Source organism: Onychostruthus taczanowskii, unplaced genomic scaffold, assembly GCF_017590055.1.
Source record: "Onychostruthus taczanowskii isolate IOZ18803 unplaced genomic scaffold, ASM1759005v1 scaffold1, whole genome shotgun sequence".
NCBI lineage: Eukaryota > Metazoa > Chordata > Aves > Passeriformes > Passeridae > Onychostruthus > Onychostruthus taczanowskii.
This window is the reverse complement of record NW_024496525.1, coordinates 2,256,993-2,281,146: the sequence shown is the minus strand read 5'-3', so window position 1 is coordinate 2,281,146 and position 24,154 is coordinate 2,256,993. Positions and strand designations below refer to the sequence as shown.

General features: G+C 41.7%; 1 protein-coding gene across 1 annotated transcript in view; it reads right to left on the bottom strand.

The window, feature by feature from the left end:
• LRP4 (LDL receptor related protein 4) overlaps window positions 1-24,154 on the bottom strand; it is an 82,252-nt gene that overhangs the window by 38,088 nt on the left and 20,010 nt on the right. Inside the window, exon 2 of the mRNA XM_041401449.1 lies at window positions 3,228-3,374. Within this exon, the coding sequence (XP_041257383.1) occupies window positions 3,228-3,374 (147 nt within the window). The remainder of the gene's footprint in view (window positions 1-3,227; window positions 3,375-24,154) is intronic.

Here is a 24,154-nt window from a genome sequence, read left to right as displayed (position 1 = left end):
ATATCTTGAATAAGATCACAGAAGGTTGGAAAAGACCCTCAACACCATCTAGTCCAACAGTCAACCTATACCACCCCCAAGCCATATTCTCAAGTGCCACATCCAGACATCTCTTAGACGCTTCCAGAGACCATGACTCCACCAACCGTGGGCAACTTATTCCAATGCCTGGCCACTCTTTCAGTGAAAAGTTCTTTTCTAATGTCCAACTGTACCTTGCCTGGTGCAACTTGGGGCCATTTGCTCTCATCCTTTCACTTAAGACATGGCAGAAGAGATCAACCCCCACCCCACTACAACCTCCACTCAGGTAGTTGCAGAGAGCAATGAGATCTCCTCAGCCTCCTTTTCTCCAGGCTAAACCCCAGTTTCCTCAGCTGCTTCTCCCAGTACATATTCTCCAGACCCTTCACTAGTTCAATTGTGCTTCTCTGGACACATGCCAGCACCTCAGTGTCCTTCTTGTAGTGAGGGGCTGAAACTGGACACAGCACTTCAGGTGTGGCCTCACCACTGCCAAATACAGGGGGACAATCACTGTCCTGGTCCTGCTGGCCACACTATTGCTGATACAGGCCAGGATGCCATTGGTCTTCTTGGCCACCTGGACACACCCACACTGGATCATGTTCAGCTGCTGTTGACCAGCCCCCCCAGGTCCTTTTCTGCGGTGCAGCTTTCCAGCCTGTAATACTGTCTGGGGTTGTTGTGATCCATGAGCAGGATATGACACCTCACCTTGTTGAACCTTGCACAACTGGTCTCAGCCCATCGACCCAGCCTTTTCCTCATCCACTAAATGGGTCATGTTGTCAGGGAAGGAGATCCGGTTGGTTAAGCAGGACCTGCCTTTTGTAAAACCATTGTCTGGGCCTGACCCTTGGTTTGTTCTGCACATGTTGCATGATGGCACTAGGATGATCTGCTCCATGACCCTCCCTGGTACCAAGGTCAGGTTGACAGGCCTTGTTCCCTGGACAATCCTTCCAACTCTTCTTGTAGGTGGGTGCTTCATTTGCCAATCTCCATTCAACTGGAACTTCTCCAGTTAACCAGGACAGCTGCTAAAGGACTGAAAGTGGTTTGGCAAGTTCTTTCACCCTCATTACTTTTATGTGCATCCCTTTGGGCTAATAGACTTATGGGTGTCTCATTAGCATAGCAGGTCTCTAACTATTTCCTTCTGGATTATGGGGGTTTCACTCAGCTCTCTGTCACTAAGTTTCAGCTCAAGGAACTGGGTATCCTGAGGACAACTGGTTTTGGCATTAAAGACTAAGGCAAAGAAGGCATTAAGTAACACGGCCTTTTTCTCATTTCCCTGACACTATGCTACCCTCTACATTCAGCTAAGGGTGAAGACTCTGCTCAGCCCTCCTTTTGCTGCCAATGTATTTATAGAATTTTTTTCTGTTGTCTTAACTGCAGAGGCCAACCTTCTTAGAAACTGTAAATTAAAAAAGGCAGAAGTCAAGCCCAGTTCCCACATTCTCTGCATCACTTTATATTCTGTCACTTATATGTCTTCCTCTATTTCATATTGTTCCTAACCTCCACTGCCTGAGAATATCAGCAGATTGCTCACACTTCAGTACTGTTTCCTAGTTTGCACAGCTTCCATTCAAATAGATACAGGCCAGAGCCCCTTAATATATTGTATCTCCTTAATATATGATATCTTATTGTGCAAGACCAATAGGTTCTTCTCTTTAAGGCCACAGAAAGAGAGACATGATGCATCAGTAGACACCAAGAGAAGAGTGGAAGAAAGTAGCATGAAAAAAATGTTCTTCCTCGAAACACAAAATCTGCCTGTACTTGTAATACAAAGACTTCCCAAACAAGAGGTGGCATATTAATCTTTAACAGCACTTAGTGGATTATACATCCACAAACTTGTCTGATTGCTGTCTGAGAATGTTTGAAGTTTCAGAATCAATGTTTTGCGGCAAGGAGATTCACAGTTTAAGCGTATGTTGTATGAAGCAACATACTTGTTAGCACCTCCTGCTAGTTCCTATGGAAGATCTTATCTTACTCACCCCTAAGTCCTACCATGCCTGCTTAGCTTGAAATTTTTGGTGCTGGAAGTTGTTGAATTACCAGGAAAATCGTATCAAGAAGTATTTCTTGCCTAAATCATTACTGAGCCCATAAAAAAAAAAGTTAAAACAATCCCACCACCATCCCCCAATCTTCTCACCTAGCTGCAAAAAAAACCAAAAAAAACCCACAAGAAAAGGAATTTTTTACTGTGTTTAGTAAAAAGCCAGTAAAACCAGTTTAGCTATTGGATATGCCTCACCTCCCCAAGACTCAAGGTCTTCCATGTTGCTCAATGTTCACAAAATTTTAAGAAACAAGACTTGAGAAGGCAGGAAATTTTCATGAAGCTGGATTTACATCTCCCACATTTAAGGAAGAAGAGATTCTTTAAGACAACATTTGAAAGATTAGGAAAGCTCCTTTCCATACAGTAATCAACAGCAGAAACCAGGAAAGGTTAGAGAAAGATCCAGCAGAGGAAGATAAATCTCTTTCATGTCCATTTACAGGAGCCTTAAATTTTCAGCTCTAGGGCAACTTTTAGGAAAGGAGTTTCATGAAACCAGCCCTTTTATTCTACTCTTCAATTCTACCATGCTCTGTGGAATCAAGGAGATGAGGTAAAAAAGGAACTTGCTTGTGTCTCAACAGAAAGAGGCTTTCTCTATTCATCTCTATCATGCTACACCCACTCAGAATGACATGTCCCATCAGTTCTCACCTTGCTGGGCTCAGCTACACAGAAGCCAACACTATACAGATACACAGTACCTGCAAGGTAATGTCTCTCAGCAGATCCCAAGACCAATGAATGTTATTTCAGTGCTTGCCTTTCCCTCCCTTCACAGGGCAGCAAGGACAGAAACTAGAATGTTCCTTAAGAGGGCAGACACCCTCAATATGCCTCTTCACACTGTTTATTTTCCATTAATATTTACAGCAAAATATATATATATTTTATAATATAATTTAACTCAGTGCTTTTGCAAGTTGGGGTTTCACTGTGTTTTATATCAGTGGACAATGGCTTTGTTTGACTCCAGTCAGTCAAAAGTACAAGTCATCTACAATCAAAAACTTTTGTCACACAAATGGCAGGATCTGCCTGTAAAACAGGGCAGCACCTGCAGAGAAAAAGATATTCAATTTTCCCAAACACAAGTCAAGGATGGTATTCTTACTGCAGCCATCTTCATCACTGTGGTCCCCACAGTCATTGTCTCCATCGCATTGCCACTGAGCAGGGATGCACGTGCATTCACCAAAAGCACTGACAGCACAGGTGAAATGATTACGCCCACAGGAGCACTCAGTGCTACTTGTAATACCTGTAAAGGAAGAAAAAAAAGAAAGATGTTTTGAAGAGATCCCATCTATTTTAGAGTAAACATTAAATACAAAGTGACATCAATTTTTCTCTGTGTACACACAGAGTGTGTACACACAACTGTGTAAGAACACATCCTTGCCTGCCAAGGAAAATATTCACCCTCCTCACATGCTGAAATTGGAGATCAATTACTATGCACAGTTTCTTGGAAAGGGGGTCTTTGAAGGCAAAAGCAAAGTGCAATCTGCCAAAAAGAGACTTGGGAATCAGCTGAAAAACAACTCAGCGCTAATCACAAACATTCAAGGAATGCCAGGTATCAGAACATCCCTTTTATTTTACAAAATCAGTCCTCTGCTAGACCACAGTGCTGCTGCTGCTCTTCACTTAGTTCTGACACTACAATACAAGGGAAAACTCTCTGAAGTAGAATCCTTGCTGTTTGAAGTCTTCTCCAAACCCTAAACTTTTTAGATGCAAACCTTTTGCATGTCACTATTTTAGACATTTCAGTTTCCAGTGAAAGTGGAAAAATATATTTTATTATTTACCTGTAAATATTAAACTGTTACACTAGGCTGTGCATAACTGACATTTATGACAGCAAGAGGATTTTCAGCTTTACAAACTGAAAATGCAGTCCACCTTATAAGAATATTTTTTCCAGCCTTAAAGTTAGCCCAAAGATCTCCCAGCCCTCCTTTCCCACATTCAAAACAATACTCTAACACAACCCGTGACTTTCACCCCTGAGCAAATTCAACTATTTAGGATATTATCCCACACTTTCTCTTAAAAAAAAAATCTCTGCCTTGAGAAAGGACAGGTTGTAACACCCCCCACCCCAAAAGGAAAAGGTCATGCCTGAAGTTCTGTCTGACATTATGCAGACAATCTATGTAATCAGTATCACTGTTAAACAAATGATTATCAATAATCAACTTCCTCAACCCAGTCTGGTTGGATTTTTTTGCATGGTTCCTTCTTTCTGCAACTCAAACAAACCTAAAGCTCTTAAATTAAACAACAGATCATAAGGAAAGAATTATGAAGAAATACCTGCCCCAAGTGGTAATCACATACTGAACTATTTTCAGGCTTTTTGATTTCACTGATCTCACTCATGCATTTAGTGTACCTGTGATTAACCATAGTCAATTGCTGTATCAATTAAGCAAAAAGAAATAACAAGCCTCATAATTTCCATTCTAATGGAGAAGAGCAATATCTGCAAAATGGATGTAACACTTCTGCAACTCTTTGAACAGCAGCATTCCATCCAGTGAAGACATTCACTTGTGCCAGTAAAGCAAAGATTTCATTTCAGAGAGAATGCACTTCCTTGAAAAAGGATTACATTATGTTTCTTCTGCATAAAACTGGCTGAAGAGATTTCTGCCAGCCTCAACTGCCTGCTTGCAAATGTTACACTGCAGGTTGCAAGGCCTTAACTGCAAACTATTTTCCAAGCTGAACTGCACCCAACAAATGGTTGTGGGATTTATGTTCAGTCTGTCATGGGCATGAAAACCTTTTACTCTTTCACTCATGTCCATGACAAGTTACCTTTGAAAGGTTTAGTACAAAACATACATCTCAAGGTATTACTGCATACAACAGAAAAGCAGCCATCATCGGGTGTAACGAGGGACAAAGGCTAAAAGAACAGGAGGTGAAAAAGGAATGCAAGAGGCCAGAGCAGTCACATCTTCAGAGGACTTACCAGGTATGGCCAGGACAACGGCTGGCTCAAAAGGACAGCAAGTGGGTGATGTAGCCAGAGGGCAAGAAAGCAACAGATATTCCTAAGGAAAAGCAATTCATCATCTATGCAACATTTCAGACTAGCAGAAATAAACTAATGGAAATTCCAAAGAACCAGAACCACCCACAAAAATCAAACAGGTTAAAAAGCAATGGATATTACTAAGGAAAAGCAATTCGTCATCTATGCAACATTTCAGACTAGCAGAAATAAACTAATGGAAATTCCGAAGAACCAGAACCACCCACAAAAATCAAACAGGTTTCTTCAAACCAACAACACAGAAAACTCAGAACAAATCATCTGCTGTTGTAGGTGCTACAACCTTTTAAAAAGGCAGAACTAGTTGTACATTGTAACCAAAGTAGCTGCTCTTTAAACTACCTTTTCCAAAGCAATTTTCTACCATTATCCTCAAAAGCACCCCAAAACACTCATCCCAGCTACCTTAAACTCCCCTTCCTGTTGGAGTACACAAGACCACTATCATTTAGGTTGGAAAAGATCTCTAAGGTCACAAAGTCCAACATTGCCAGATCCACCATTAAAATGCATCTCCAAGGGACACATCCACATGCCTTTAAATACCTCCAGGAATGAAGACTCTACCATTCCTTGGGTAGTCTGTCCTCCACTGCTGACAACCCTTTTGGTGAAGAAATTTTCCCTAATATCCAATCTAAACCTCCTCAGACACAACTTGAAACCATTTCTGCTCATCCTGTCACTTTGTACCTGGTAGAAAAGACACCTACCTCCCTACAACCTCCTTTCAGGCAGTTGTGGAGAATGACAGGGTCTCCCTGAGCTTCCTCCTCTCCAGGCTAAACAACCCTAGCTCCTTCAGCCCCTCCTCTGAAGACTTGTTCTTTAATCCTTTCACCAGCTTTTCTGGCCTTCCCCGTGAGCAGCATGGCAGTACAGCTCTGCAACAGCAAGGAAAGAATTAGTGCAGCTGTCCCAGTCTGCAAACTGTAACTTAATCTGCTCTATTGTCAAACGCACAGCGCTCTTCAAAGTTGCTACTAATATTAGGTTACATATAAGCACACACACACTAAATCTGTTCTTCTCACCTCATTAAAGTTGCTATGTTCCATCATCTCTGCTCTGTGATTTTATCATGCTACTGAAACTGTTGGAAGCTGAAGGACACGCTATGACCCAGATACCACCACTCTCTCATATGCACTAGCTGGTGTCTGTAGGGCCATTATGTAAGCATACTTTGCACAACTATTTCAAATTACAACCAGTGCAGATCTAATGGTTTGTGATTTGTGACCCTTAGGAGAAATAGCCTTCTAGTCATTTATAAGTCATGATCTACCCTGGTTTTGCACTTGTCAAGCAATGCACATGATTGCTGGGAAAGTACACTGATTTCAACCTAGAACAGTTTCAGAAGCAAATCCTGGATGGCTAGTCTTTCCCAGCCAAAAGAACAAGGTGAATGAAAGCTGGCACACCTGAAGGTAGCAGGAATTTTCTCAATTATTTTACTGTGGATAGTATTTCACCTTTGGCATTTCATTAATATTTCCCAGTGCTCAGAGTTCCAGTCACACTATCCTGTAACTGTATCTGTAACAGTAGAGGGTCAGGAAGGATCAAGATGAGAAGCATGTTTTTTTCCAACTCCAAGCGGAAATGGTGCACTTGGTGCGAGAAGCCTTCGCAGGAGATCTACTGTCTTACCTCAAGCTCTCGTTAAACACTGGGAGAGTGAGATAGAAGGCTGACCAAACACACATAAAGCTCCAGCGTCACATTTAAATCCCAGTTAGTCAGTGGGCCAGGAACAGGATGGAAATCAGTGCTTGCTGTTAAGGCAACTGGACCAACAATCAAAGGGGACATATCTAATTGCACTTCTACACATTTTTCTGGAGCAGGAACTACAAGAGGGACCTCTGGGCTTAGTAACGACAAATATTTTCCTGAAACTTTACATTACATTGCAGGCTTGGACATTTTACTAGCTCTGTATTCAAAAATATTTTCACTTATGTAGGAGGAAAAACCCTGACATATTTTAGCAACGGAGTATATACAAAATGACACAAAAAAGCTAAACAGAGATACTGCCACATGCTGAGCTGATATCACTCCATTTTCATGGCCTCTCCTGATCCCTCATGTAACTACAAAAAAACTTCCTACTCTCACTTGCCCATGGGTACAAACAACTAAATTATCTTCGCTGTCCGTAGTTTGGTTCCCTCCAGATGTATACCAGCAGGATCCAGTAACCAAACAGTTTTCTAGCAAAGTATACAAACAACCTCCAGATTTTAAAAACAGGAAGTCAGTCTAAACACAGTCTCATACTTAACATCTGCCATCACCTTAAAATTAGCATAGTATGCTCAGTTTCTTCAGATTGCTTCCAAATACCCTCCAAAACTTCATATATATCTGATAAATTAAATGCCTCATAAGGAAGGGTGAGTTGCCACCACCTCTCTTGAAACAATAGTTAGCCTCTATGTAGTTTTATGTCTAAAGTTGGCAAAGCAATTCTGTCATTTCTGGCTGAAAAGCAGAAGTCAATTATCATCCTGTTATTTCTGTCCTTTTTTGGGTTTTTTTCGGGGGTGGGGGGAAGACAAGCAAGGGCAGAGCTGCTTAAACAGTAGGTTGTTACTCTGCTTTCCTCACCTCCCAGTAACTCTTCATCAGGCCAAACAATATGGCCCCATAAAGCAAAACCTAACAATATACACAACTTCATTTTTCTGATAAAGTCACTTGCAACCCTCAGAGTATTACAGAGTATCCCTTTATTTGCCATAGATTCATAAAAATATTGACATTACAAAGAAAACTTAAGTAGACAGGATAATTACCAAACTGGGCTCCATAGCTGTTGCTTTGACAGAAACAGTAAATTTCTAGTGGAGAGTGAACACACTGTTTTGTTTAAATCCTAATGGCATGCTTTATTCCAAAAAGAAAGATTCTAACCCATTCCCTCTTCCATGAAAATAATGACACATGGCAGCTCTTAACACTACTTTGCAGCAATTCAACCTTTGACAGGCTGTTGATACAACATGGAATCATGCAACAGCCCAATTTGGAAGGGACCTCAAAAGATCACCTGGTTCAACCTTTTGTGGAGAATGAAGCCTGGATAAGACTATCCAGCACCCTGCACAGTTGCATCTTGAGAACCTCCAGTGATGTCAGGGACTCTGTCATGTTTCTGGGGAGGTAGAGGGGAGGCAGCATGATTGTTTTCACTGTAAAAAGCATCTTTTGTTGGGATCAACACATTCTGTCAGTCTCTAGTAGCATTCTAGCACTATCAGAATTTTACCATAATCACATATGGATGAAGTTACCTCAATGAACAACTGCTAAAGAATCTGGCTTTAATAGTCAATGCCATGCTGCCTTTCCAAATTTTCTTTTATCCAGGTATCAAGAACCAGCTACATAAAAGAGACTCCCACTCCACACCACCCTGTTGATTGTATCTTTTCCCTTTGATCCTAACACAGAACCTCTTATTGTTATTTTTAAAATCAGCAGCAGGAAGTTCACAGCCATCAGTTTGTTTGCACCACCCTCCAATTCCTCATGTACCTGTAACATTGGATAGCACGGCTAAAATCATGGCTAAGTATCTCTTAAGCGCTTCCATGCTACAAGGAAAACAGTGCCAACAGCTTTAGAAAAGCCAGAACTACAAACAGATTTGGCATTATTTACAGTTGCAGACTGTTCAGCTCAGAATCAGAAGCCTCTAGAAAGAACAATCATTCTCATGGACCAGCACTGAGTAACTTATGGATTTGGGTTTCTCCCCCTCCATGGAGAGGTATCTAATTCTGGCCTACAGAAGACCTTCAATGGAAGGCAGAGATCTTTCTGCAAACCTCATTATTACAAGAGACAGAACCAAAAAATATGACAATACCATATTTTATAATTTTAACTCTACCACAGAAAAACGTGTTGTGAGGACAGAAGGTATAAGTGGATATTGAATGAAGATGAAAATACAGGATACATTTGACACTTAGAGTGACAAAGAGGAAAAAAGAAATCAAGGACTGTTTAAATAAAATGGAATGTGATTAATAGCATTAAAGGTGAAAGGCGAGAACTTCAGTCCTAATAGTGATGGGTATAAGGCTGTAGGGTTTTTTCCACAGAGAAAGCATGGAAGGGTATCCCCAGATGCATTTTTGAACAAATCTGGAATAAGCATCAGAATATTTTGCCCCGGCTTCAACAGATGTACTGAATTTCTTTCTTCTGTATTTCAAGAACTCATGAACATCTGTTTACTTTGGGTTAAAATTAGTGAATTCTGCAGTATAGCCTTTAATAGCCTTTTTAACACCTTGCCCACCTACTGGTAGAAGGTCTGTGTCAGAAAACAATTATGCTCCTTTCTCCACTTCCAGGCCAGGCTCTCTTTTGCATTCCTATCACACAGACATCTTGATGAGGGGATATGTCAGATGGTCTTGAGCACAATTCAGATGATACACTTCCCTTTTTTATCTAGCACTTCCCTGAATTCCTACAGCAATGAAGCTCAGATTTATTTGCTTGCCTGTCTTGAGGAAAATGAAAATTCTGGATTCCTCTCTTACCCAAATAGCAATTTCCACTGAAGGAAAAAGTACAGTTAATCCAGCTTTAGAAGAGGGATTTGCTGACCATTGTTTAAACTCAGAGCTCTGCTGGCAGACACAGAAAAGGCAACATTACAGCACAACAGCCGGATGTCAGAAGGGGCACCAGGCACTGATAAAAGCCAACAGTTTTCTCTTCTTTTCTACTCCCACTACAGAAGCATCTGAAGCAGTTTTGATTGGGTACCCACATGGTCTTCAAGTTGTTGAAGCCTGCCTAGACTAAAGTTAACATCACTAGGAAGAGCAATCCAAAAGTTTTCAAAGCTTTAAACAGAATTGTTACAGTTTTGTTTGAGGAAGTATGTGATAGTGGAAAGGTTAAGGGGGAAAAAAAAACAAAACAAACATAACCCTCAACAAAACCACATAAACCAGAGGAGAGACTGAAGATGTTACAGCTTTTTGGTAATGGAATATGATGCCTACTTTGGCAGTCTCCAAGTGAGAATGAAAGTTTCCTTGTCCTAGAAGTTCCCCTTTCAATTTGAAAAAGCAGGGCTAACCCCAATCCTGAACCAGCTTTTTCTCAATTAGACACGTGACTGCACTAAGTGCTAGGGAGAGGCACATTATCAAGCACAATCACCTTCAGTTACCATATTAAACTGCACAACTACACACCTCAGACCTCAAAAATGTTACACTTAATGTGAGCACAAAGAATAGAAAGCATAAGGAAGAGAAATTCCACAGGGCATCTGCTAATTAGGACTTGAAGAAAAGAAGGGGTACAACAAAGTGCAAATTGACCGAGTGTTGGTGCAATGGGTGCATGACTAAGTTAGAGTGAGACTGGAACAGAAGCTGTATTTTAAGAAACACTGCGTGGGGAGAGAAATAGGAGGCCTTTAAAAATGTGCTTGAGTCTCTGGATCCCAATTCTGATCCCACAGAATTAAAGATCAGCAATCCCACTGAAAACTTCTACCTGCATTCAGGGAGTAGAAAAGCATTTACAGAAACAACTATGGAAAAAATACACTGAAGAAGCATTTGATTTGAACATAAAAAGACTCAATGATTAAGAAGCGACTGTTACAGTTCCTTCTTCCAAAACTTTAAAGTCATAAATTAACACCGTGCAACAATCAATGTGACTATAACTGAGGTCTCTAGATACTTGTCCTAACTCTATCTATATCTTCTACAGAACTTGACAAAATTACTTCTTCCATTCTACAAGTGTGTATACCACTATTATGCCACCACAATGTACTGAGGCTTAATGTTTAATCTGTTTCTACATATACAGAGTCTTTGAACAGAAAGTGCATTATTATTGCCATGAAATCCTACTCAAAATCTTATTCAAATTGGCTGGGTTACCAGCAAACACAGATCAAAAAAGTCAGCTGAAGGCCCATAAACAAAAGATAATGAGAAATGGCAGCAAGTCAAGCTGCAGGGGGTAGAGACAGCTAGTAGGTATTACAGGGATCAGCATTAGATCCAGTCCCATTAAATAACTTCATTAATGATCTGGAAGAAAGAATAAGTATCAAGTTAAAGGAGTCTGCAAATGATACCAAAATAGGAAATATTCTGCTCCAAACACAACAGAGGAAAAAGAAATAATACAGAAAGAACCTTAGAAGATTAGAATTATGGGCAGGAAATTAAGATTCAACCTTTAAAAAAATATTTTTTTAAACTAGTGCATCTGGTGGAAATTAATTTGAAACACATTGAGCAAATTAATAGAAAAGGCTGGGATGCAGCAATGCCTAAAAAACTCAAGGAGTAATAATAAAAGACTAGCCACTGCTTTCTGCTATGACACAACATGGCAGCCAAAAAATTACTTTAAACTAATTATGCATAAATGTCACATCATGGAGGAAGACACTGTCCCCCCATCTGCAGAAGAGGAATGTAAGATTAAGGTCCATACTGAGGCTTGTACAGGGAAATTAGGCATCACATTCTAACCACAGTAACCAAACATTTATCAAAAGTGTGTTATGGCCCACAGTTCCCTCAAGACTCAAGATTCTGTTTGAAGCCTGAACCAACATGGTATATTTTTATTCTCTGCTGACTGTTTAATTCTTGAAATCAGACAAAAGGCAACAACTATCAATTCTATGAGGTTTTGGGTTTTTTTCTGAATAGGAAACATATTACGCTCTGTTTCCTGAGCAACTTATTAATTGCCTATGGAAGTAGCTCACAGTGGACAACACATGAAATCTCAGTACAGAAACAGGAACCTTTCAACTACTAAACCGTGTTTAACACATCAAAATCTCAGCCTTAAGTTCTTGTCCAAAAGCAGGCATGAAGTATCAGGTAAATGACAACTATTTCAAATGGACTGAGGAATTTTAACAGGGGAGGCTAGACAGGAGAAAGCTGTATCTGAGTGACCACACCTCCAGTGTTATCTCCAGCTCTCAGCTCCTCAGCACAAGAGAGACATGGAGCTCCTGCAGTGGGTCCAGTGGAGGGTTATGAAGATGATTAAGGGGATGAAGAATCTGTCTTATGAGCAAAGGCTGAGGGAGTTGGGCTTGTTCAGCTTTGAGAAGAGATGTGACAGAGGGGACCTCATCAATGTCTGTCGGTATCTGAAGGGAGGGTGTCAGAGGATGGAGCCAGGCTCTGCTTGGTGGTGCCAAGCAACAGGACAAGAGGCAACAGGCAGAAACTGATGCACAGAAAGTTCCACTCAAGCATAAGAACTTCTTTGTTGTGCAGGTGACCAAGCACTGGAACAGATTAAGAGTCTCCCTCACAGGAGAAACTCAAAAACTATCTAGGTGTAATCCAGTGCCATGTGATCTAGGATAACCTTACTTTAGCAGGGGGTTGGACCAGAATACCTGCTGTGGTCCCTTCCAACCTGAACCATTCTGTGACTTCTTCCCTCAGCCTTCTTTTCAGAATCCTATGCAGCCCCTTCCTGGGAACACCAGAACTTCTTTGTAAGGACCTGGTAAAACACCTCTATTTTCCAGATATTTTGGCTGAAATGTGACCATACAGTGACACATTTTGCATATTTAATGGCCGTTAAATGGCAAATGTCCTTTCTGTAACTACAAGGTTCCGTCAAACATTTGGAGCTGGCAGGAGAGTAGAAAATGCTGGTTTTGTTCTGTAGCTCCACACATCTGTCAAACACTGCTGACATCCAAGAAACCAAGCACCATATCAGCCTGCTTCAAACATCATGTCCTATGTTAACAGAAATAGCCCTTTTAAAAAGTCTTTGAGCTGTTCAAAAGATCAGAATTCAGCATGATGGTTCTCCCACTCTCCCCATGGTGTGTACAAAAATATTAGATAGTGGGAGCATCTGTTTGTTTTACCAAGAATCTATGAAGGTGCAAAGACCTCAGAAAGCCATGAGCTGCAGTATGCTACCTCTGACATACTGCTTCTTACCTCCAAGGCCCTAACTGGAAGAGATTGAGCCTCCTACATACCTTTAACCCATATACGTATATTTTCTCTGGGGTCCAAATAATTTTTCCTACTTGGATTCCAAGGAGCAGGAACATTTGGTTTCCCACCATGCGAATTTTTTTCATGTTACTGTTAAAAGCATCCCTTCAGTCTTGGCATTTCATTACCTGTAGCTTTTCTCTCTTTGGCAGAGAGCATGTCATCCATTTTATATTATGAAGTGCAGAGTGATACCTGAAGGATGCCATCAAGAAACATGCTTTGCTGATTTTAACATGACGCAGCATTTTCTTACATAGCTGCAGGCTCCTGTGCAACTGCATGTCAATAGAGAACTGCAACAAAAAATCCAAGGGACTTACCCCAGCACTAAATTACCTGTCATGCAGGATCATTCCAATTTAGCACATTAAAACATAAATTAAATACTGTCCACTGAGAAATAGACAGAATGACAAAAGGCTGTTACTGCATAACATCACTCAAGGACATCATCATCCAACCTCAAACATTGCAGGAATGTTTAGCTGGACCATAACGGCCTGACAGGCAGAGCTACAGGACTCAGGCCCTTTTAAAATACACACACATGCTAGACAAACACTTTAAAATACTACCTTAAGCCTACATCATGCTTTGCAAGAATTAGTCACTTCAGCAATATGAGACACATAACTTTCCATTTCTTTCAGTGTGGTTTTTTTTTAGTCCACACACTAACAACCTCTACCCTTTCCTGTTCCACAAAGGTTGCAAACAATTTACTGTCAATTTATCATGAATCATGCAGTACACTAAAATTTAGAAAATAATAGCACAACAGCAGAAACGTTACCAGGTGACTCGCAAAATTACTATGTGCCAGGTAGAGAAGCAATTGCTAAGAGCCAGGTAGAGAAGCAACCTGCTGTTTGAAGCAGATAATCCACAGGAAAAGGGTACTTCTGATGTATTTCACCTAGTACAGTTACCCATGAGTTTCACTAGCCTGACAGCACTTATGAATGGAGGTCACTGAACAGTCAGAAAACGTTCTGCTATATCAAAGTTCATGGAAGTGAAACACTGGGGTTTGTTTTTCCAGTTATGGGGCAGAAAACATTGGCATTTTAAGTTCTGTGAGCTTTCCTTTAACTTTTCCATTACTTCATAGATATATTTCTCTCATCTTTGAAGTAATTATCCTAAAGTGATCCTTACATTATCTCAGCTACAGGATCATCAAAGGTTTATAATAGTCACAGTAAGGATGTGCTCTGTCACTTCTAGGAAACAACCTGAAAGAATCAGAATCTCAGAGCTATTGCAGAAATTCTGGAGCTTTGCAATCTTTCCCCTTCACTAAATGGAGAAGAATGCAAGCAACCTAGAAGACCTAATGAAAACCAGCTTGGCATCTGTCACTCATAACTACAGTAAGGGAAAGATTTAATTTGAATACATGCATTCGTCCCTCTTCTACTTCACTTCTCTTATTTTAAGTAACTAAAGTATTAACTTTGAAGCCAAACCAACAATCACTGCTTTTCCAACATCTATTCTGCTTCTGCTCCCATTCTTCTTCCAAGATGCATGCATCCTTGAGTTTCACTGAATTCCTTGCTTCAGAGCTGAGAAAGGCACAGCTGTCATCTCACCACTAACTAAATATGAACTGAGCTAAAAACAAGCAGAAAAAAAAATCCTCACATAGTTTTCAGTTTCATACAGGAGAGCTATATATCTTCCTGTCTTCACATAGTGTTAAACAATAACAGCTTCCAATCGTGACAAAGGCTATTTAAGGAAACAGTTACAGGTCACAGCATCAACAAAAACTGGAATTGATCCCAATTTGTTTTAATCTACTGTTTGTAAACTACACTGATTTACCTGTAGTGTCAAGAGCAGCTAAGGTGCCTTGAGGTGGGGCAAAAGGAAAATGGAGTGGTCAAAAGATGGCAGTTAAGAGGAGGCAGCACCATTAACAATCTTTGCTTGAGAAGTTGTGCTCAGAGGCTTCAGGGATCCAAGAAAAACTAGTGGCATTTTTCGATCCGGGTTGCAAGGATAAATGTGCTTTGGAAAATTCAGAATCCAGCCACTTCCTTACCACAAAGTCTACAGGAAAATCCTTTTCCTTCTGATTTAAAAGCTCCTTGAGCTTTTAGCTTCTTCTGCCACACCACTCATGATCTTTGTTAATTACTGCATCAGTGCTTCTCCAGTGCTCTCTCGACTTACAAATTACCCATAACCTTGCTCAACACAATTTCAAAGCCATTTTTATTCTGTCTTCAAGGTTTCACCTGGCATTGGCTCTCTGAACTACTCTAAGTAACTTAGTCCCACAGGAAATTATCAGCCAGCTTCTTTCATCTTTCAGATGCTCCAAGCATTGGAAGAGCTGTAAGGACATTCTACCCTCCAGAACTTCTCTCCAAAACCCAGAAAACTCATTTATTTATTTAACCTTTTCAAGACTTCTGTTCAGACCCAGAACACGCCAATACTGATAACCATACACTTCTTTTCAGAAAGTAAAAGGGGAAAAAGTCCACTTTCCATGGAAAAGTCTTCCTTTTCAAGGAACTTTAGATTCTAGCAGGACTGCAGTTGTACAGGCACATAGCGCAAAGAGATCAACCGGTTCAAAAAAAAAAACATTTTGGCTTTTGCAGGCTGCAGTCAGATTCTTCCCATCATTATGGCATGATACAAAAAAGACCAGGTTCCTGGACAAGATAGAGATTGTTTTCTTACAGAGAGAGCATGTTAAGGAGTTTATTTTGGTATTCTATAAAGAGGCCCTCATGTTAGCAGTGGAGCATCTGAGCTTTGTAGCTTTCCAGCTCTGCCACACGAGAGACTGGGAAGCCAACCACAAGAGTTCAGCCTAGCAGAGGAGTCCTCCAGGGAAGGGATAGAATACACAATGTGGTTTTGTGGCAACAAGGAGGCAGGAGCTCGTTTTTGCAATCCCACGGGCAGGAGGACTTCAAAAGCACAAACCACAAGATAAATGGAGCTATCTTGGGACAAAGAGAGTTATTCTGTATGTTGTTTTCTAAAAAATAACTCCACACATGATATTATGTTGCCCTCAGAGGATGAGGGGCAAATGGGCAATTATTAACTGGCCAGATTGAGCTGGAAGAACAGAGCTGGGTCTGGCAAAAAGAGAGGCACCACACAACCACAGAGACATCACAGCAACTGTGCAGCCTACCAGAGAACTGGATTAACTTTAAAGTAAAAAAGAAACCTTTACCAGCAATATTTTTAATATATATATATATGCACACATACACACACATACAGACGTGCACTCAAAAACACAAGTTTAATGCAAATATGTTTTATGGGCTCAGGTGGAGTAAATTCTAACAAAATTGCCAACAAGAAGAACAAGAATGTCAGTGTTGGGGTTACTGCAGGGCAGCTATACTGTACATCACCCCCTATTTAGCCCACCCACATTTGTTGGCTTTCAGGGCAGCCCATGAAGCACCGACCTACACCTCCCAGAGCACCTGGACTTCAGACTGCTTTGCAACACTTAGAACATGGTCATCAAACTCTTCCTCTCTTTAAACTGGAAGTCTCAGGTGCTGCTTCTACAAACCCCCAGGTTCCACAGTGCATTTATACTCACACCCCAGAAAAATTAAACATAATAGCAAAAAGCACCAGAGAATCCCTTACAGCCAGTTTCATACTGTTCAAATTGGGTTTCACTTTCAAATAAATAAGAGCAATAACACTGAGGAAGGCAGAGGAAGACACACAAAAAGCAAAATGGTCCAGTCATGGAACCACATCTTTCTAGGTATGTGGGTGGTCTCTACTATTACAGTGTCAAGTTGCCTTTTTCTACTCATGAACAATTTTAACACGTCTTAAAAAGCAGAGAAATATTATCTTCAATACAGGAGCAAAAAAACCGGAAGCTAAACAGCACAGAACTGTGAGTATCTGGGTGCCTAAGGCGATTAAAATCAGTAGAAAATTGGACATTTAACTATCATTACACGGCTGGCCTAAGAGTCTCAGAACTGACTCTGAGTATTACAAAATACTCATACCTCCCACCACAGGCAGTCTTCACGCTTGGAAACCTGAGCCTTAAGTGACTTCCCAAAGAGCTTGTGGCCAAACTGAGAAATTAAAACAGATCCTACCCAGTCCCAGTCCACCTCTTAACCAGGGCACAATTTGCCCTTCCATACCCAGGTTCTTACCCCAGAGAGCTTATTGAAACAAACGTGCAGGAAATCAAAGCCACTATTGCACAAACATGGAAGGATTTACACACACTGCTTGGGAAGTCAACACCTCCTGCTCTACCTCACCAGTCTGCTCCCCTATACCATCTGACCCAAATTAAGTCAGATCCAAGTCCTGCTTCCAAAAAAAGAGGTCAGAGCCAGGCTCCTGAGACCCTCCTGGGGGTTCCCAAGTTCCTGTATTAGCCTTACAATTCTTAAAAGGACAACATTAAAAGGAAGTCCAGTCCTGAGGCCACTGTTAATCTAATAAACACTGGAATTAGATTTCTTCTCAGTGAAGAGCTGCCCGCCTGATGGCACAAAGCCAACATTTAAATGCTACTGTTGCTCAGAGCCCTAAATTAGTTTTGGATCTGGGGAGTTTGCCTTGAGCTACAGCCAAAAGAAACATAGGAACTGGAGGGAAATTTGCTAAACGTTAACAGAGCTGCAGGAAAGGACTACAGCAGGGCTAGTAGGTGGTGGGGAAGAGGAAGGGAAGCCACAAATGAACAGCAGAAAAAGAAACAAGAAGACATGGGAAGTGACTAAAGAGTAAGGAGATTTTAGTACAGATTTTTTTGACTCCCCTAGTCCCTCCCCTCCACACTCAGCTGCATGAACAGCAGACATTTTAAGTCCCACTTGCTCACAGGGTTTTTTGCACTACAGTGGTTAACATCTACCTTCCTATCTCCACGTTCAAAATACAGAATAAGAATCTCAGGAAACTGTCATTCCTGTTTCCTTGGGCTACACTGATGCTGAGTTACCACAAAATTTGATTGTCATCCTTGGTCAGTTGAGAGTGAGTATTTCCAGTATTCCTCAAGAGATCCCATGTTCACAAAGGGAGTGGTACATAGCTGTCTGCAGGAAGAACTTTTAAAGCAGTCTCTTTTACATTAATACGATGCAGTGAAAATAATGCAAGACCCTATCAGTTCATGTTGTTCTTCATTTTACTGATGAACTGTAGGACTTAGCATAATGACCTTCCTTGAATATTCAAACCCTTCATGAAACACAAATGACTACACAGAGTGAGTTTAAAGACTATGTTTTGACTTTTTTTTTTTTCTTTTCCCAACAGGAAGTGAGCATGAAGACTCCCCCATGTGACAGCTGCTTCTTGTGAAGCCAAGCCAGTGAAGGCACAACCTGCATTCTGAATGAAGTGACCACAGATGTAGGAGAAAAAAAGGAAGAAAAGCAATTTCCACTTCAGAAAGCTCCTATGACAAGGAGACCTGCCTAGTGGATGAGTGAAAGGCTCTGGACGTTATCTACCTCCTCTTCAGTAAAATGCTTGACACAGCTTTCCACAGCATTCTCCTGGGGAAGCTGGCTGCTCGTGGCTCACATGAGTTCACTGTTCACTGGCTAGAAAACCAGCTGGATAGCTGGGCCCAGAGTGGTGGTACCTGGAGCTACATCCAGCTGGTAGCCTGTCACCAGTGGTCATCCCCAGGGCTCAGTATCAGGCCTGGTCCTGTTGATTGTCTTTGTCAGGATGAGGAAATCAAGCACACCTCAGTCACTTGCAGACAAGTTGTGTGGGAGTGTTGATCTGTGGCAGGGCAGTGGAAGGCACTGCAGAGGGATCTGGACAGGCTGGATCATGGGCCAAGGCAAATTGCATGAGGTTCAACAAGGTCAAGTGTCAGGTCCCGCACTTGGGTTGCAACAACCCCATGCAGCACTACAGGCTGGGGGAAGAGTGGCTGGAAAACTGAGCAGCAGAAAAGGACCTAGGGGTGCTGGTCAACAGCAGCTAAACATGACCCAGTATGGGTGTCCAGGTGGCCAAGAAGGCCAATGGCATCCTGGCCTGTAGCAGCAACAGTGTGGCCAGCAGGACCAGGACAGTGATTGTCAGCTTGTACTCAGCACTGAGAGCACACCTGAAGCACTGTGACCAGTTTTGGGCCCTTCACTACACGAAAGACATGGAAGTGCTGGAGCACATCCAGAGAAGTGCAATGATGCTGGAGAAGGCTCTGGAGCACAAGTCTAATGAGGAGCAGCTGAGGGAGCTGGGGGTATTTAGCCTGAAGAAAAGGAGGCTTGGGGAGACCATTTCAACTCCCCAAAGGGATGCTGCAGTGAAATGGGGGTCAGTCTCTTCTTCCGAGTAACAAGCAATAGACAAGAGGAAGTAGTCTCAAGTTACACATGGGAAGGCCTAGTTTAGCTTTATTAGGAAAAATTTCTTCACCAAAAGGATTGTCAAGCATCGGAACAGGCTGACCAGGGAAGTGGTAGAGTCACCATTCCTGGAGGTATTCAAAAGGCATGTAGACATGGTACTTAATGACATAGTTTAGGGGTGTACTTGGCATTACTTGGTTAACAGTTCAACTCGTTGATCTTAAAGGCCTTTTCCAACTTTAACTATTCAATGAATTGGAAGGAATGAGGCGCTTTAGAGACCAAAAAGCAACCCCTCTGTCATTTTCCCAGAACCCACAAAGGACCTTTGTTTGCTCCAACCGTATCTCCACTCTTTCCACTTCTCTACAGAAACATTTCCAAGCCAGTGGGCACACATGTGCACAGGGTGCTGTAGAAAAAGATAAAACGACTGGAGAGCACACTCATTAGAGGACTTATGTGCCATCCTTTACTGTGCCACACTTGAAGCTGAGCATTGCTGGGGGGCAAGAGCATCTGCCCCCCCACCAATCTCCTCACACTGCAACACAGAGACCCCTTTCAAAGCCTGAAGAGTCTATTTGAATAAATCATCTGTGCTTCTCAACAGAAGCAAGCTACAAACAGGGTATTAAAGAAGAAGAGAATGAGCAGAGAGCATTGAACCATGTCCAGACACTAAATCAGATGAGCAAAAAAATAGGTTAAAGAAAACCACAAGTATCACAACATAGAAGTTTTTCAAAATTTGTAAAATTAAATCAATATATAATAGACATGAGTTCTTAGTCCTAGAAAGTGGTTTCTAAGCATTTTCAAATTCCATCCCATCCCTGCTGACACAACATATGTCCAAGCCGCCATCCACTTTCCACACCAGTTCCCACACTGAGCTCAACTACAGCTTTGCTCTCACACACATTATAGCATTCCTTTATATACTCACCTGGTTTTTATGTTCTTCATGTTTCTACCAAGTTCTTTTGCAATATTCCCCATGCAATCTGTCTCTTTGCAGAATTTTTCTTACTGTCACATTCAGGATTGCACAGAAGGAGAGACAGATATGGTGGACAAGGGCTACTGAATTCTGCAAAACTATTAAAATATATCCAGTAACATTTGAGCAAACCCTCATACAACCTCTCCATGAACAAAATGACCCTAAACCCTATTTTCATTCTCCAGTCCCTTGTCTTTCAGGAGATATAGTCTGTTTACAGGTCTCCTGCTGTGCACACAACTCCTTCCCCAAATGACAGAAGTTCTGTCTCTCACAAACATGTATACACAGACTGAGCAACGTTGACTCTGGTGAGGATCCCCCTCCCCCATTAGCCTTGTAAAGGGTTAAGGCCCAGTCATCACACGCTGGTAGGCTGACAGCTTTATGTCTAATGTCTGTGTGGGTTTCAGACTCTGCCTTTAATCGGGTTCCATTGCAATTAATCAGTGGGTTTCTTTATAAAAAAAAATAATAATAATAATAAAAAACGGCGAGCACTCTATTCAGCCCAATTCAATCTGTCCAGCCAAATCTCACGACCAGCTGGAATGCCCCTTTCCTCGCCTGCCCAGCAGGATGCCCAAGAATGGCGTGTGAACGTTTCTCTCTGCTCCTGCTCCAGCGTTAAAATGAACAATAGTCCCTGCCAGTGTCATTCTTCAGCAATTCATCTCTTCCTGTCGCCAGACTCTTTCGTTCCTTCTTGCCCCTTCCACCTTTTTTGTATCAAAAACAACAGCAGATCAGCAGCAATATAATAAAATAAAATTGTATTTACTTGGGAGATTTGAGGGAAGGGGCAAGAAGGGGGTTGAGAACAGCAAGAGCCCCCCACCCCCCTTCAGCAATGAAGACACCAAAAGGGAGCGTTCTCAAGCCCCAGCTGACCTGCTCCGCTCCACGCCTGGTTTCCCTGCTGCAAGGAACATCAAATTTGCCAGGGGGGCTGCCGGGGGGGACAGGGCCCTTTTCTTCTGGAGGATGTTGGAACTGTAATTACAGAGAAGCAGTTTCCGGAGGGAAATTAACATGGATCTCCACTCATGTTCCCTGTGTTTTTCATCTGCAGACCTGTGGCCTTTACTCAACGTTCTCATTCAACAGGGAATGGGTCAAAAGAGACTGAAAGAGGCTGCAAGCACAGCATTACTAGAGACCTGGACCTTCTCTTCTTGCAGGAGCAGAAAGAGAAAGGAATCACTATGGGACAAGTCCAAGTAAAAATACTGTATTATATACAAATATACTCCTCAACAGAGGAGGAAATAAGTAGTGTGACTGAATGCATTGAATGGTTCATGAAGAACAGGTTAACCAGAGGTAGCAGTAAACACCATACTAGGAGACACACCCCCAACACCAGCTCTCCCTCCCTCCACTGAAAGGAAATGAGGGGCCCAGGCCTGGAAGATTTTAGTAAATTTCATTTCACAGGTGTGAATTTAAAAGGGTTGCTTCCTGGTACACAGAACTGAACAACAGTCTGGCAAAGACAGTATCTTACGCAGCATGCTTCAGAAGAAAAATCCAGCTGTTACTGATTACACAGAACATTTAAAATCCATTATAAACAAGGTAGAAAAAGCTTTAATGAAATCCCAGAATTAAATTCACCTGCACAGCTTCTGCCCTTTTATGGCACCACACAATCTCCTGAATTCAATGCACAATTATTGTACGGTATTCATCAGGAGAACAGTCAAGCAATCCATAAACACAGATTCACCTTCACATCTAACTTCTTTAAATGGTATCATCAGCTCTGTTTTCTAGACCTCTGACAGAGTCCCATGACAGAAACCCAAGTGTCCAACTTGTTTCCAAGTGTCCAACTTGAAAAGCCAAAGAATGGTTTGCAGAAAGGTTGGATGCTTGTAAAACACTGCAGAAGGAAAGGGGAGTAACACAGGTGATATGAAGGTAAAACACAGTGCCAAACAGGTCAGCCTCAGGCCTCTCAAACCAGCAAGTCCCCTTTTCCTAAGAAAAAGGACAAGCTACAGAAAAGAATGTGAAAGACAAAAGTTGCTTTGTGGGTGAGCCACTATAGGAAACTAGGACTTGGGAGTAAAAAGGTACAGGCTAGATGAGCTTGGGAGATGAGGTACAGGTTTGAGTAGATGGAGAAAAAGAGCTCGAGGCAGAGTGTCCCATCTCACACCCACTACCCAGTATCCTCCTTACACACACCCACATTCCCTCATTTCTTTCTGTCTCTTAACAAGCTTCCCACTTCTATAATCTTCAATTCTCTTCTGCTACTCCTTTGTTCTAAACTTTACTGGTTTTTTTTCTCCCCTGAAAAATGTCCATAAATTCAATCTTGGTCCAAATCAGATGCCAGCACAGTCACTTTTCTCTCTATTCCCACTGAGTACAAATATACAAGTTTAAGCCAGGTGCATGCTGATGGCAAAAGAGCAGCTCTTTTCCATCCGGATCACTTAGTTACCAAAAAGTTAACCCTTTAAAATTACCTGGAAAAATTTGACCAGGCAGACAGATCGTATTACTTGGTATTTTACAGCACACAGCTGTACTGGTTTTGCATGTATCCCTTGTGGGATGACAGACTCAGCTCTCCATGCTATTTCTTGCATTGCAACACAATCTTCAACACTGCATTGTGGCACACAGAAATAGCCTCCTGCAGCTGCCTTCTCCTCCTCCTCCTCATGGCCTGTAGGTCAGCAAAGAAGCCCTCAGCCCACAGGGCAGCTCTCAGAAGGCATTCTCTGGACCCTTTGCAGGGAGCAGTAACTGGAGCAGAGCTCCTGGGTAACCCAAGTCTGTGTGACTGGATAGTCAATGTCCACCACAGTGAGCATCAAAGAGGCTTTTGCTGGCAGGGTTTTTAACTCCTACTCAGCACATACAAATACTGATTGAGAGTTTTTAAAATATTAGAAGTATTTGAATAATTGCAAAGTATTTACAACTCCACTATTCATGGGTGAATTTCAGAAACTAAAGAATCCTTAAGCTTGTCCTAGTTTTGGATTGGGGTTTTTCCTTTCCTTTTTTTATTTTATTTTTAAATTTCTAGAGTATGAGAGGCTCCCTAACATCCTCCAACTTTTCTGTACTATGGCAAGGTTTTAAATATGGAGGGGGGAAGCACTCTCCATCCTTATTCTCCAAACTCACCAAATAATTTCTAACTTAAGCTACACAGACAGTTTTAAGCAGAAACTCTTCTTCTCTCTCCCTCAAGTTTCAGCGTGGAAAGTCAGAAATTGGTGACACCTTAATCAACTGCAAGAGAGAATCAGGCAAGGACTGGAGTAGGCTTGGACTCTAATGTGCTAACTCCTTTCCTACATATCATCCCCCTTCTGCTCCAGAAGTATCAGGAACTTTGTAATACCCAATTCACCAACACAGTCAAGATGAACTTAAAGCGACTGGTCTCAACTTGTGCTTAATTTAAAGACTTAGGCTTCTATTTTAGTTCTCAGGACAAACTGCTCCCTAAATCTTGTTTGTTTTTCCAGCCACATTAGTTGGCCTACCTAAAGTGGTTCTCTTTTCCTACAGACCTTG